Source organism: Epinephelus fuscoguttatus, linkage group LG13, assembly GCF_011397635.1.
Source record: "Epinephelus fuscoguttatus linkage group LG13, E.fuscoguttatus.final_Chr_v1".
NCBI classification, from domain to species: domain Eukaryota; kingdom Metazoa; phylum Chordata; class Actinopteri; order Perciformes; family Serranidae; genus Epinephelus; species Epinephelus fuscoguttatus.
In genome coordinates this window covers 24,125,112-24,141,560 of record NC_064764.1, presented here as the reverse complement: position 1 = coordinate 24,141,560, position 16,449 = coordinate 24,125,112, and the positions used below count along the sequence as shown (strand labels likewise).

Below are 16,449 nucleotides of genomic sequence, written 5' to 3'. Positions count from 1 at the left end.
GGCACAAACTGGCATCAGTTCTGTTGTTACACACTAAAAATATTTGAGTCAAAACTGACACAAATGCAATGTCTGCTTACCTTTGAGTAGAAAACCACAAAAGACAATGGCTTGTCTTGACCTCCTGTAATGATTTTGTAGGATTATTTACCCAAAGAAATATGTATATGAAGTGTTATAATCTGCTCTAACTCTGTTTTATATTCACGTCATTATTTGACACTGATTGTTAATAATGTATCCTTTGAATGTCATATGCAATTAATTTGTGACAATCTATAGGTAAAACACTAAGACTTAAATAAAAAACTATACTGAGTAAAGTTCACTCAGTATTACGTTGGTGTCATAGGCTCAATCCAAATGTCCGGAGTGTACTGCACTTGCAGACTCTACGAGTTCTGGGAGTGTGGGAGGGCTTAGGTTATCCAAATTCACAATTCATCCAGGCCACAAGGGGCCTCCAGTGGACTTTCTGCAGACTTCCAGAGTCCGCTTGGGGTGCAGACATCAGCAGACTTCACTGATTTAATAATCCACAATAAATTGCAATACTGACGTGACCTGGTACTTCTTTTCAATAGCTGACGAAAAAAACTAAGCCTATGTCAAAGTAAAATAATTACTGTAGCCTATTAAGACAATATGTGAATCGTGTAGGCCAGAAATAATAATCAACATCATGATGCAGAAATATGTAGGAATATAGACTTATACAGGGGAATCAAAATGCATCGTGGATTATTGCAGCCTACCCTATAGGTAGTGCAGTGTAATGCCAAATATATAGGTGAGAAAAGTGGCAGAAAAACAACAAAAGAAGATCTTCTGATGTAACTAAAAGGACTACCCAATTTTCTTAGTCATAGCCCAGTCCTTTTTTACAACCATCTCTGTATATGAACATCTGCAGTCTATATGTTATATAGAAATGTACTCTGTTCACCCACAAAACAAACCCTATACTTGGGATTTATATCTTGTTAATTACAGGGACAGATGAGCAGACAGAATATGACAACAGTTACAATGATAGTAATTGTTGCTCCATGGCAACGAGTAGAACAGTCTCCAGGGCTGTCTATCAGCTGCTTGCGTCTCTGCCCTTGCAGACTTTACGTACGTCTGAAGTCTGCGAGGGCTCAGTCCGCAAGTCCAGAAGGTGGACATTTTGGATTCAGGCATATTGACTGAAGGCACATGGGAGAGCTTTGCCTTTATTTCAAGCGAAACCATGTAACCATTTAACCAAGAAACCTTTCTCTGACAGATAGCTCTTTAGGCAAACTTCTCTCAATAGCCGACTGACTCTAGGTCAGTTTTAATGTGTGGAAGGTGGCAACTATGTGTACGATATGATACGATAAACTACGGTGCAATACGATACGATACGATACGATACGGTATGATACGGTATGATATACTTTATTGTCCCTGGGGAAGGGAAATTTGTCTTTGACTTAAGTGCTATATGGATTTCGATACCTAAAGTTGTAGCTATTGGGCTGGACCCAAGTATTTGAGTGCTGTTCACCAGGGTTCATTTTTGGTTTTCAAATTTGGGATTCAGATTTAGTTTTTGGAGTCACTGACATGCCGTTAAAGAAATTATGAATAAATATGAGTGTTTCTCTTACAATTATTTATTTCTTGGTGTCAGTTTATTGGGACTCACTGATACCCCAGAGACTTTTAGGCAGTATTGGAAGCACCTGTGATACTGTTATTGGTATTGGAACGTTGGAACATAAAGTCTTATCTTTTTTCTCTTCCCTCAGCAGCCATTGTTGATGTGCCCTTGAGCAAAGCACTTAACCCTAAATTACTCCTCAAAGCTGCCAACAATAGAAGGCCGCAATGTGCTGGCCAGCTACCAGGTGTGGATGTGTTTGACTAGATAAATGTAAAGCTGGGCAGCGCTGAAAAGGGCATGCTTGCTCAGCAAAAGCCTTCTTTAGTTAGGAAGTCCTGTTGGGCTATCCATTTGAAGACTTGAAGAGTATTCAAGTAGAAACGCCACAGTGCCATTGTGCACTACAGGGTTTTCGGTTATCCTTCTCTGTGGGATTTCTGATGGACAAGCTGCAAGGTTAATGGAAACACAGAAGATTTCACTTCGATTTTAGGACAGTATGCCAAATCCCTGTGAACGTTTCAGAATCAGCACTGTATCACAAGATCTGTTTTCTTCCTCATGTTAAAGAGTTGGATATGGTAACTTTCAAATACAAAGAAGTAGAATCTTATTACATTAGATTGCATCAGATTAAACCTTTTTTTTTGGCTTGACTCACCAGCTGTGATTTTTTAACTGCCACTGTGTGACTCACAATAGGCAGGCTACAAGAATTAACGCGCAAAAATGAAGACATAAAAGGTCAGCCCGTCATGTTCTGTGCAGGAGCATAATACTCGGAGCAGCTCTTTATAGACGCCCGCCTCCTGTCAGACCAATCAATGATCCACTTGTGACTGACATGTGGAATTAGAAGTGCTCCTTTTGCCAGTAAAATTGCCGGTTTCATGTACAGGCATGAGAGCTCAAGTAGGTTGCAAGCCAAGCCGTGTGGTGTCGTAATGCAGTTTCAGTAATCACAAAGTGAGAGATGAGCTTCCTCTCTGACTGGCTGTGGTCCTGTAGGAGAAGACACTAGCGTCTCTGCTGGAGATAACAGGCTGTTTATTCTGCTGCATGAGGGCCAAACAACTCATTTTTTTGCAGTTTACTCAGGGTTGCTTCACAGATAAATTACTGATACTTTTGACAGTGTGTTGCTTGCAGGAATGTGTTTTACATAGACAATATCTAATAAATGATCTGAAAATCTTCTTGTACCGAATTCATTAACTTTCTCTGAGTGCATCTGGCTCTTTATTTCATTAGTGTATGGCCATGAAAAACAATGCTGCACTCAAAGTTGTATCTTGTAAAATAGTCACCACATATAAATTTCATTGCACAGGAGCTACCAACGATAGTACTTACAACAGTAGAGCATTTTTTGCTATGCAACATTTTAGCATTATTTAGTCCCTCAAGGAATTTTTCATTTTATATTCACAAAAATTAATGCAAATTCAACCAGTTTCCTGCATTTTTGAGCAGTTCCATAATATTTCTGCACAAAAAAAAGTGCTCAAATTGGAAGGATGCTTACGAATGCATTTAATAATCTTATTCAGAACCAATTTGACAAGCCCAGAGGCCTGTACTACAGAGGAGGGCTTGGGGTTAGCAAAGTTACTTCAGGGTTAACCGTCAGTTTTCAGCACCACAAAGCTCACTTTTTACCACATGGCAACTTATGCTGGACAGCTAACCTGCTCTGGAGTTGGTTAACTTAAGAGGATGGGATCACAACTTGTCAACACCCGACCACTGGCCAGTCAGATCACTGAAAAAATAATTAACAGACCGACATAGACAAAAGTCCTGAGTGACAGGTAAAAAGAGTCCAGGCTTTCTATTTCCACTCATCATTTATTTGACACATGAAATTATACCAAGTACAGCTCTAGTGAAATGGGATCCCATCAGCTCCTTTAACACTTGCACTATAATTTAGTCAATTTTACATCTTCTTACGTTGTTTGCTGCTGCTTTATAATTGCCCATGTTTCCAAATGGTTCTCGTGTCTGGATGTGGAATGATTTAACTGTCCAGATATTCCGAACCCAGCAAGACAGTTGCGTGGCCGCTCCTCATACGCAGGCAGCACCACTCTGCAGCCGCAGCAGGACAGGCACGGCACCTCACATTCCCACTGACACACCAGTCCTTATATAATATCGTTGGACACTGATGCAGCACAGAGGTCACCCTGTACAATGGCTAGCAGGATACCAGTTCAGCTGTGCCCATCATCTCCATCCATCCTTAATGCTTACTGGTGTTTACATTTGAGAACTTCAGCCTAGCTAGCATAAGTCGACAGGCAGAGATTTTACAGACTGATGAGTTGATTTTCGCTGCATTTTAATTGTGCCAGATTTATTTTATTCCTGAAGTGATAGTTGACAGTCTGACTGCTTTAACACTCTGATTCTATCGCTGCAGCTTATAATGACTCCAAACACCTCTGTGATGAACTGGAAAAAAAGAAAGACAAAAAAAAGATTGTCTTTCTTAGAAAAATAATGCATACACTATTAATTGGATCCTGTAATTATAAATGCAACATTTCGTTCAGATTTTCTTCATTAGTCATTAACTTCTTTTCTATCATCTTCTGCTGTAAGATTGTAGACTGTTGTTAACATCTCACCCTGAAGAATATGTCTTTTGCTGTCCCTAAACTAGAACATTCCTGCAGGTAATTACTAAAACCGTCTCATCTCATATCATGTGAAGTAGGATACTTCATTCATGGGTTTGATGATGTCGCTTGTAATTAATGCTGTGATCCATTTACTGATTCCATTTGCTACGAGTGGTGAGACTCAAGATGAGGTTGTAACTTCTTGTTGGCGATATGCGTCCCCGTTTGCGTTTGTACCATATACGACCCAAACCTAAACAGAGACGAATGCCTCCAAGAAAGCAGTTGTCACTATTGCAGTAGCGGAGCCTTTATTATTAGCATCACTGCTAGCTACTTTCACCAACACCAACAAATAAACAACACACACAACACATTCCACGCACAACAACACATCATAAAACATTCCCATAAGCCATTATAATGTGTACGAGTAATTAAAATGAAGACTCAATTTTGATAAACAGTAAAAATAATAGTAAAGAGCACAGCCACTTATGGTAAATATAGGGCGCAGCCATCTTTGCTTTCGTCAGCTTTTCGAAACTCGTAGTCCTCTGAGTTCGTACGAGACCACTACTGGTAGCACCGACTCAAAGAGGCGTGTCATGTCGTGTTGCTGTGTAATTTTTCCTTTCCTACCGTCTTACTAAGGGTAAGATCTATATGGAACGCACCATAAGAGTTCCTATTTGTGTACTGATGCTCACTCTCCATGTAAACGTACCCCCACAGGTTCATTTTCTAATGTAGCTGCAAGATTTGGAAACATATATTTGCAAGATTTGCATGTGTATATTTTTTTAGAGTGCAATTTAACAACAGTAGGTGGTTTTTACTTCTTTATTCCTTTATCTCTGTGTATAATATTGTTGATTGTTACACAGATTGATGTCTGTTATTTACGCCTTTCCACTGCACGTGAGTAATGTGACTAATTGCAAACTCAAAACCACTCCGACATAAGATGGCTTCTCTTTGTTACAAAACAATTTGACTGATGAAGGTCTAATCAAGGAAACATTGCAGCATTAAAATTATAATTTTTTGCGAATTAGACAGTTTTTTCTGCAAGTTGTGTTCTGCTCGTAATTAGCAACTGTTCCTCTTTCACATGAATGCGCTCCTGGCTAGATAGGAAAACCCAGAATTGACTATGCTAGTTGATAACCAGCTTCATGATACTGGTTACCCAAAAGGCCAATGGGTTAGTGAAGCCAGATAACTGGGTATGTTGAACTTTGTTTGTAGCGCAGACCTATGATCAAACATTATAATATTTTTATCCATATGACCTTATTTCTTCCAAAGTTGCCTTTTCAGACCATTTACAACAAAATGAATGAAAAGTGACTCGAATAACATCACATTTTTGTCAAGAAAGCCTCTGCAACTGTATTCATTTCTGCCTGAAGTTATCACAAAAATCTCTGTTAGGACTGATTACGGAGGGTTTTACTGAGAGCTCTGCTTTGATAAATGAAGGTGAACAAATTATCTGCTATGTTCCTGAGATTTTGCAGTAATTACATGGCCTCATTGTATCGATTCTTAGATTGCACTTGCAGTCTGAGGCCCCGTTTATACCCTTTAGCTACTTGTGTCCAAATACTGTACATATGGATTTTGTCTGAGACAGGTTAACACACATTTTGAGATATCCATCCCATGTCCTTCTCAAAAAGCATCTTGCCAGTTGTAATTGCTCAAAGATGTGAAGCTGAAAATTTCCTGATGTTTAAAAAAAAGGGCTATTAACCTGCGGATTATGACATGGATACCCATTTTAGGTGTTGATTGCAGCATGATAAATGCTTGTGATGACTTTGTTTGTGCACAACTATATATGGATTTCTGCCGGCACTGAATGTCCAATGTGGTCCAGTGAAAATGTGATCCAGGAAGCCAGTGCCACAGTTTCCTCACCAGACTGTGTTTTATTATCAAAGATTGTAATTACTCAACTGAAGAAAAGTGAATTGTGGTGGAAAACAAACCCCTTTTTATCCTCCTAAGTTATGGCTGGTCACAGTTCAGGAGGCTTTGCAGTAATTAATTCTGCAGGCCACTTCCCACGAGGGTCCTCACAGTAGATGTCATCCCATCCACAGCTTCCTCCGTCAGTTACATGCTCCACAGTGCCTCCAAATGCTGGTTTTCTTATAAAAAAGTGTGACTCACTGGATGTAGACTGTGGGGAAAAGACTGCCATTGGGCACTGATTTCAGCCGGCATTCTCCCTTCCTTGTGCTATCTGCATGTTACCATTTCCAAATCTCTGTCACTATGTGAAACCGCAACAACAACTTCCGAGCTAACAACCTACACGCTGATAGTGGCACGTTTTGATGAAGATTTGGATCATGCAATAAGACATGTCAGCTTCATTCTTTTGGTGAATTGTTGTAAAAAATCCACAGATTAAACGTAATGTGAATGCACCTCGGAAAGTCCAGGCTCCCATGCTCCCAGTGTTGATTTATTTTCTGACATGACCAGTCCGAGTTGATTGGCCACATCTTTAAACTCTGGCACCATTGACAGTGACTTCACTAATATACCGGTCCCTTCCACTTCAAATGAGCTTCTGTGATATTGCGGTAATAATGCTCTTGTAGAGCCACATATACAGTCAGCAAAGTGTCTGGGGTTTTAATGGGTCCAGTGGGTTTCCTCAGAGCTGAAGGCTTCACCTCTAGGTCAGATTATCAAATTATCTTTGTCTTTTTTATCACTAAAAGTTGATTCACACAGTGACATGTGACTGTTAATGTTTTTGTGGCCAAAACAAGTTCACCCTCGACATTATTTTGCAAGAGACCACTATAGCCCTGTTTCTACCTAACACTTTCGGTATGGTATCTTTGGAACCAAAAGTAACCCTTCAGATATGGTGCCCAGACCCAAGCGCTTCCACCGCTAACAGTCCTCATAATGTGGACAGGGTTGTTGTCACTCACTGCTCCGTCCAGCACTCACTGTATTTCCTCCTTACCGTTGACACAGATGGAATTTTGCACCTTGTTTATCGTCCACAGAACATGGCTGCACGCCGACATTTTCAGAACAAAATAATACAGGTTGCAGTGAGAGTCTCTCTCAATTTAAGAATAGTGGGTTAGTGCATTTAGTCCTTCTAAGGCAAGCTCATGGGTTTAGTGTTGCCAGAGCCCAAAGGAGCGACGCTCCGAGATGCTTTTTTTTTCCTCTGAGTGATGATTAAAATATATGCAGACAATTAATATATATGAACATTTCAAGATCCACTATATGTCATATAAGAACTAAAGTGATGGTCAAAGTTGTCACAGTGAAATTTAAGGTGTGTTGATGGATTCACGTTGTCAGCTCATGCATTGAGTAAGATTACAAGTTAACGTTCCACCTTAAAAGTCGCCGGCAATCGGCCCAGAGAATTTTTTTTTCTCAGACTCCAGCTGCTGCAAGAGGCAGCAAAACATCCTTTCATTTTATAGTTACAGTCTACTGATAAAACCCTCCACGGTATGAACAGTGGTTACATGAGCCTCAAAACCAGCCACAACTCAGCCCTGAGCAGAGCGACTGTCTGCTATTGACCAATCAACAGACTGCAGTGTTCACAGCTCCACCTTTTAGTACCAGATCTGTGTGCTAGGTACCCCAGCAGAGGGGGGACCAAACATGGGGACGCATGGAACGGTTCCATTGGTACCATCCACAACTTTTCACAGTGGAGACAGAAAAAAAGCATACTGAAATGAACTGAACTGAATCATACTGCTTGGTGGAAACGGGGCTTATAATTGGTTTAAAGAAGCAAAAACAAACCAAGGCATTTTTTCCCCTATAGCAGAAAGATAATCAGTGATTTCAGACCTCTCTCTAACACAGAGTGGTGGAGATAGGTCTGGCTATGCAAGGCTCTGTTCCAAATGAAAAGAACGCAGATTGCCTTTTTTCCATATGGCTCGGAGATTTAAAATAGGAACGCTCTTGTTTCAAGATTGCTGAAACTGAGACTACTACTGACATCTCTGACATCTAGGAGAGCATCCATCAGTAGGTTTCTGCGAGAGCAAGCATCTATGAAAGCACAGGAACACAGGCTTTCTCTTTATCACAGAGAGAATGGCTCTGTGTAACCTCTGCGCAGCTCTGTGCACACAGTGAGGAATTGGAGCCAAACTGAGCTTTATCAGCGAAATGTAATGAACTCTCTGCAAGTTGAGGGTATTAGAATCAGCCCTGTCCAGCATTTCAGCATCATTATCCTGTGTTTGCAGCTCCTACAGCCATTTATTTGAACAGACCTCTTAATTACTAAGATGTGTTAGGATTTATGTAAACTTTCCCGATAATTTTAGTCTCTGACATTTTGCTAAATTTGTTATTGTAAAATACGATCCCTCTCATGAATTTTCCATAATTAGATTAAGATGTCTGTTTTTAACTAAATATATTAGTCACTGAATTATACTGAGCTCATCCATTATGTAATTATTCATCGTAATCACTCCAAAACAGAGCTTAGAATCATATCAAATATACTGTCCACATTAACAATAAATTCTGCCTTAATTACATTCATTATATTCAATTAATATTTCAGTAGACACGTTGGGCAAAGAACCTGACTGCATTAAGATGTTTTTTTTCCCCTAAAATGCACATTCTTTAAAAGTGAAATTAGTTTTGAAGCTGTCATTAATCAGCGTGCATATCGCTCAGCACCACTGACTATTTTCATTACCAACAACGAGTCTCTGAAGCACAAATCATGCTTGGAAGCTTTGCATATTTAAAGAACTGCTCACTGTAGTCTTTCATTTACTTTAGTCTCAAGAATTACTTTGACCAACATCACAAGCTCTGCATACTGCAAGTATGCAAGTCATATCCTCTTAAGATAGCAGGAAAAAATGTGTGAGAGTGAAGCTAATTCAATCAGATCCCCAGAGGACGTCTTACAGTTAAGTCTCACTGATACCTGGTAAGATGTGGTAATTAACAATATTTAATTGTGATAAGAATAGAGAGGCTTTAATATGCATGTTGCATGTGCTAAATCGAATGTGGAGCAGATTTATGAGGGATTAGAGTCGAGCATTTCTTCTGTAGCAAGTGTGACCTTTACCCTCCAAGCTGACATCAAGTGAGTTATAGAAGCTGCTGGTTGCAGCTAAAAATAAAAATATATTTGTCTCAATCAGGTGATAACACTATGAAAGAAGACCCTGTGTGTTCTACTGCCATGCAGATGACGCATTTATTTTATATTTTACTTTTCGTTTGTATGCAGCACAAGCAGGTCTTGATCCGCGTGTGTTTTGTTGTGGTATCGTGCAGACTCATGCCATTTTGTTTCTCACCAGCTGCAATCATAATTTCACCTTTATTGCCTGGCCCTGATGACCACTTCAAATCCATTACAGTTTTGTCAGAGCCACTGAAGTGACTGTGATGTGAATGGCTCAAAGGGGCAGAATGGATCTTGTGGTGGTAATGTTGTCACGTGACCCAGCTACCATGGATTTCTTTTAAGATGCAAATTCAGACCATGCTGATTGTGATATATACAGGGGTGGCAGTCACTGTAAAATGTAGAGAAAAATCACTGAGGTTCATGGTAAGAGCTGGCACGCTGTTACAGGGACAACCCACGCAGCTCATTATTTTTAATTACCCCCACCTTTTTAATGTTTTACTGCTGGCTTTGTTCACACCGTCACTGCTCTTTATATTAGTCCATACGGCAGTGAAATTAGAGACCAAGAAACTGCCCTAATTAATATTTTTATATTAGCAATAGATCAATGGTCTATGTGTAATGTGAAAGGTGTTGCTTGAGTGACCAACCCACAGAGAATTATCACCTGAACTCTGCAAGGTCTCGTAGGGACTGTCAGTTCGTTGTTTTGATTTTGTGGCCTGTAACTTTTACTGTTTTTTTTTTTTTTTTTTTGGCTCTCATCAGCCTTGTTTCAGATGCAGCAGGTAGCTGATAATCCCACTGTGCATTACCTGCATGACACAGGTAGACAGACATAGTTAGCGACTCGCTGTTGAACATAGAGCAGCATTTAACACTGTGTTTATGTCAGACGTTGGCAGAGAACGGAAAACAGAACGGAAATTCATTTCATTTCAGTTGAATTCAGTTCAGTTTTATTGCTGGCTAGTTTTAATGCTGGAACATTCCTCATAGATTTTGGTCCCTATTGACATGATAGCATCACACAGTCGCTGCAGATGTGTCGGCTGCACATCCATGATGTGAATCTCCCGTTCCACCACATCCCAAAGGTGCTCTATTGGATTGAGATCTGGTGACTGTGGAGGCCATTGGAGTACAGTGAACTCATTGTCATGTTCAAGAAACCAGTTTGAGATGATTTGAGCTTTGTGACATGGTGCGTTATCCTGCTGGAAGTAGCCATCAGAAGATGGGTACACTGTGGTCATAAAGGGATGGACACAGTCAGCAACAATACTCAGGTAGGCTGTGGTGTTTAAACCATGCTCAGTTGGTGCTAAGGGGCCCAAAGTGTGCCAAGAAAATATCCCCCACACCATTACACCACCACCAGCAGCCTGAACCGTTGATACAAGGCAGGATGGATCCATGCTTTCATGTTGTTTATGACCCTACCATCTGAATGTGGCAGCAGAAATCCAGACTCATCAGACCAGGCAACGTTTCTCCAATCTTCTATTGTCCAGTTTTGGTGAGCCTGTGTGAACTGTAGCCTCAGTTTCCTGTTGTTAGCTGACAGGAGTGGCACCTGGTGTGGTCTTCTGCTGCTGTAGCCCATCTGCTTCAAGGTTGGACGTGTTGTTGGTTCAGAGATGGTCTTCTGCAGACCTTGGTTGTAACCAGTGGTTATTTGAGTTGCTGTTGCCTTTCTATCATCTTGAACCAGTCTGGCCATTCTCCTCTGACCTCTGGCATCAACAAGGCATTTTCACCCAGAGAACTGCTGCTCACTGGATATTTCCTCTTTTTGGTACCATCCTCTGTAAACCCTAGAGATGGTTGTGTGTGAAAACCCCAGTAGATCAGCAGTTTCTGACAGACCAACCCGTCTGGCACCAACAACCATGCCACATTCAAAGTCACTTAAATCACCTTTTTTCCCCATTCTGTACTCGGTTTGAACTTTGGTTGTCTTGACCATGTCTACATGCCTAAATGCACTGAGCTGCTGCCACGTGATTGGCTGATAAACTATTTGTGTATGTGACAGTAATAATCATGTGTATAATAATAATAGTAGAGGTATGACTAATAATAAAAAGCTCCTAAGGAAAGGCGAATGAATATTGGATTTAAACTTGTATGGTGTCCAGAAACACTAAAGAAATGCTAATGTGTCTTGTAGATGTGTAAAAAGGTGACTGTTTGCCAACATGTTCACCATATCAACTTTATGAGGTGATAATGTGTCAATATTGTATTTATAGCTTTCCGCTGTCTACACATGGCCAAAAAAATCAATTAATTCTGCTTTAAAGCTTCAAATAGGAAATATTGCCCTATAAAAGACAATAACTAAGGAATATAATAGACTTTCTGTAACCTCCAGCACAGTTTATGGGTGTGGAGTCTCCTCTGCCTAGTCTTGAACTATTTCACTTTGCAGTTAAATGTGCAGGGTTTTGAAGCCTATTTAAATTTTAATCTTGGTCCTTGAAAGCGAGGACTATCATTATGGATAGCAGATGGTCAGAAATATTATCATCTCTTCCCAATTTGTGGTGAGTCATAGAGGTCATGAGGCAAACAACAAGTGATGCCTAAAACGGAGAATGGCTGCAAACCCCGGAGACAAACTGTATTTTGGAGTCACAATAATATTGAAGGATCATTTCTTGCAAATCATCTGACAGCCCTTGTGCTTCCAGCATAAGGAGCAATACTCTGAATCAGTATATAGGAAATCATTCAGCAATATATCCTCTCAATCAAGGTACAGGAATGTATTTTGGGTTTACAGGGTGATATATGGACAATATAGGCCTCATGCACTGTAAACACAGAGCTTATTGCTTTCCAGAAATATATATGAGGAAGAATCCCATCGCAATGTCAAAAGTAGTTTACTGAAGATAAAAATCAACAAAGCTGTGAAGTCTCTTCAAAATGAAATCAAGATCAGAAGCCCTAATTGATTTGCTATTTTGTTTTTTGTTTTTTGGTTGCAGCCGTATCTGCCGTCGGCATCGCAATCAAGCACACTTCCCTTTTAAGCGGCGTTCTATCTTGCAATCAGACGCAGTTAATGTAATTTTGCAGCATTTCTATTTTAATCACAAACTAAGGGTCCCTGTGCATCTTTATCAAAGCGTATCTATGCATGCCATGTATGTTATAATTTACACTAACATGGTCACACATGAAGGAAAATCACATAATCAGTAACACTTTTTCTTTTCCTCCTAACCCAGAATTCTTCCTGGAGCTGCTGGAGAACACGGAGAGGTCCCTGAATGAGATGTTTGTGAGGACTTATGGCAAGCCTTACATGCAGAACTCAGAGGTCTTTGAGAACCTGTTTTCAGAGCTGAAGCGCTATTACACGGGAGGGAATGTTAACCTGGAGGAAATGCTTAATGACTTTTGGTCGCGGCTGCTGGAGCGTATGTTCACGCTGCTTAACTCCCAGTACGTCATCACTGAGGACTATCTGGAGTGTATCAGTAAGTACACCGACCAGCTCAAGCCCTTTGGAGACGTGCCCAGGAAGCTCAAGGCTCAGGTTACCCGGGCATTCATCGCTGCACGAACATTTGTCCAAGGGCTCTCTGTTGGCCGGGAGGTGGCTCAGAGAGTGTCTAAGGTAACAGTGCTTACTACTTTACTACTTTAACTGGGTTATAAAACACCTTATCACTTGCTTATGTCTTTTTTAAACTTTAAAGGGTCATTTGGTAACCTATAAAAATCTATACTTTTTGTCACATTTGCTGAAACTGTCACTACATCCCAACAGTTGCAGATGAGACACATAATCTGTGAGAAAAATAAGTTCGCCTGACGTCTCCTTGTGCTGCTAATGGCGTTTGCAAGAATCCACCGAGCCAGAACAAAAACAACCAATCAGGCCCGGGAGGAGTCTCCAAGGCAGTGTCAGTCACTGCTCATGCACACGCTGCTCAGCCCTCCTCCCCCACACATGCTCCCACTCAGTCACGCTCAGTATCTTCAGTGCATGGCTTTAGGAGGAGCGTTGCAAACACAATGGCTGAGAAACAACCACCAGCAATGAAAAACCTGTCCATCCCGCCTTTGGCAACAACAGTGTGCACGGCAATGACAAGACTGATGAGGAAAGGTTTGCTCTCACTTTCACAGGTCTTCCTCTGTTGACTTGTCTTTGCCATGTATGCTGTTGTTGGCAGCACAGGGCGTGCACAAGTGACTGACACTGTGTTAGACACTCCTATTGGCTCTGATTGGTTGTTTTCATCCAGCCATGGTGGATTCTTGCAAATGCCATCAGGAGCACTATGAGGAGCCAGAGGAACCAGAATTTTTTTTTTTTTTTTTTTTTTTTTTACGTATTATCTGAAAAGAGGGCTACTGTGGTATAGCAATTCCCAAAATTCAGGGTTCAGTTAGATGCGACACCATGGTGTCACGGTATGGTACATCTCTGATGTAGCCAAAAAGTAGAAATGTCAGAGAAATATCTGTGATTTTTAAAATTTTATTATTTTTTTTAATTTTGTTTTTTTTATGCTGTTATTTTAATTTATTTATTAAAACTAACATCATAAAGTATGATCCTTTTTTGACTTTGACAATGGTGGAGCTATACCTTCTAGGGTGTCTCCTCAGCAGCATATAAAACAAAAACAGCTCCTTATATCTTACTACATAATGACGAAAACTCTGTCTGTGGGTGTGTGTGTGTCTGTTCCATGTTTTTCTCCTCACTGACTTGGTCAATTCATGTTACATTTGGCACAGTGGTAGAGGGTCATGGGAGGATGCGAATGAAGCAACATTACATCAATTGGCCAAAGGGGGGCACTATAGCAACCGATTGAAATTGCAAACTTTGAATGGGTATATCTCATGCCCCATATGTCGTAGAGACATGAAACTTTGCACAGAGATGCCTCTCCTCATGAGGAACAAATTTGCCTCAAGAAACCAGAACTTCCGGTTATATAGATTTTCCGACATTTTGAATTTTTTGAAAAACACTTAAAATCGATCTCTTCCTAGGAAGTTTGACTGATCTGCATGAGACTCGGTGAACATAATCTAGGGACCAATATCTAAAGTTCCCTCTTGGCAAAAGTTGGAAAACTTACTAAAACTGAGCTTCTATAAGGCAATGAATATTGCGGGGGGCGTGGCTCATCACATAAAGGTGTACAACATCTCAAGGGTTTCACCCATCACCACGCAACTTTGTAGGCATATGACCACACATAATCTGAGGGGCCCCCTCCATTATTGACCCGATCAAACAAAATGGGGGCGCTAGAGAGCTAATTTCTTATCTAGGCCTAACCGCCATATTGATTTTTACTAAACTTGGTAGATATGTAGAACAGGACGCCTCAAGGTGACTGGAGAAATTTAACTCTAATTGGCAACTGGGTGGCGCTATAACAACAGAAAAATGCTTAAAAATGGCTAAAATGCGACCGATCGCTGTTGCTTCCCCTGTGGACCAAGTGTTTGTTGTTTTTTTCTAATTTTTGGTATGATAAGTCATGGTATGGTATGCTGTATATAATCACGGAAACTGTCAGTGTGTCATTCTGTCAGTCAGTCATTCTGTCAGTCCCACGTTTTTCTACTCACTGACATGGTCAGTCTATGTAAAACTGCACATAGGCATTGAGGATTGGCATAGATAGAAGGTGACAAAGCTACAAATGGGTATGGACTAGTACAAACAAGAAATAATTCTGTTTCTGAAATGCAGGAGAAATGTCCTTGTTTTCTGAATTTTAAAATGTATTAAATCAATTTGTCTTTTCTTTTTTTTATCTGTACAAAGTCTGGCTGAAATGGGCTCGTAATGGAATATTGTAACCGGGCTCGAATATATTAAACATGTTTGTTAAGTCTATGTTTTCCACTACAGAGCAGAGTCCTGCACGGGTCCAGTTTTCAACCTCCGCCCCGACCTGACCCGGCGACGTACAAACCTGCACCCGAACCGCAAACCCGCGCATCAGGCCAATTAGTACTGCAACCCAGTCCGACCCGTTGAAACACGACCCGCAGCCCAACCCGTAACCTGGATTTAAAGTAATCATTTTGGGTCATATTGGCTGAATATTGAACAGCGTATCACCACAGTTAAGGTGGAACTAAGTAAACAACGACCTGAATGAAGCAGCTCTCACAATAAAAACCTGACTTCAGCTCCATCATCAACCCTCTGTGTCCTTCTCCCATACGAGTGTAAAAGCACTTATTTGTTACGTTTAATGCTTTTAAACTTTTAATCTATGTAAAGGAACTTTACATGTGTAATAATAGACTTACTTTCTGTCCAGAGCGACATTCAGCAGTTACGAGCCGTCACATGTTTTTAGAATCCATCGAGGAGAGAAGTAATCCATCAGGGAAACACTTCAGTAACATTATAAAGTCATAGTTATACATTTTATCCACTTATTTCTCAAATACCTAAATAATTATTTACTGTTTTGGAAGCGGCGCTTGTTAGACGGTGGCAGCCATGTTGATTCTGTCGTCCAATCACAAATTGTGTTATTAGATGGTGAAACGCGTGTAAACAGCTGAACCAATGACCGTTGCGAAATAGCGGAGGCGATCTTCAGAGAGTAAATAATGACCAAGATAGTTATCTGTAGTTTACCGAACTAATGACTGATGTGTTTATCTAAAACCCATGATCCGACCCGCATGTTATTTTTTCCACCCAGATCCGAACCTGGGAAAAAAAGTTTTTTTAAAAACCACCTGCAAATCAGCTGTTTTTGCCCGACCCAGTGCAGGACTCTGCTACAGAGTTGGGTCTCATACCTGCAGCTATAAATGTACTGATCACTGCAGTGATTTTTTTTTTGCCCTGTTTGAATCAGTTTAAATGCTGTGGGTATAACAGTAGCATGTAGCATTTGTGTTGCTTCTTGTTTTTGTCTCGTTCCACCTATTGGCACACTGGAGTGACGTCGTCATAAATGGGTGGGCATGTTTGAAGTGTTCCCACTGAC

At 40.6% G+C, this 16,449-nt stretch overlaps 1 protein-coding gene across 1 annotated transcript in view; it reads left to right on the top strand.

Moving 5' to 3' along the window:
• The window catches only part of LOC125899927 (glypican-6-like), a 146,897-nt gene that overhangs the window by 39,536 nt on the left and 90,912 nt on the right, over positions 1 to 16,449 (top strand). Inside the window, exon 3 of the mRNA XM_049594597.1 lies at positions 12,688 to 13,079. Coding sequence (XP_049450554.1) covers positions 12,688 to 13,079 — 392 coding nt within the window. The remainder of the gene's footprint in view (positions 1 to 12,687; positions 13,080 to 16,449) is intronic.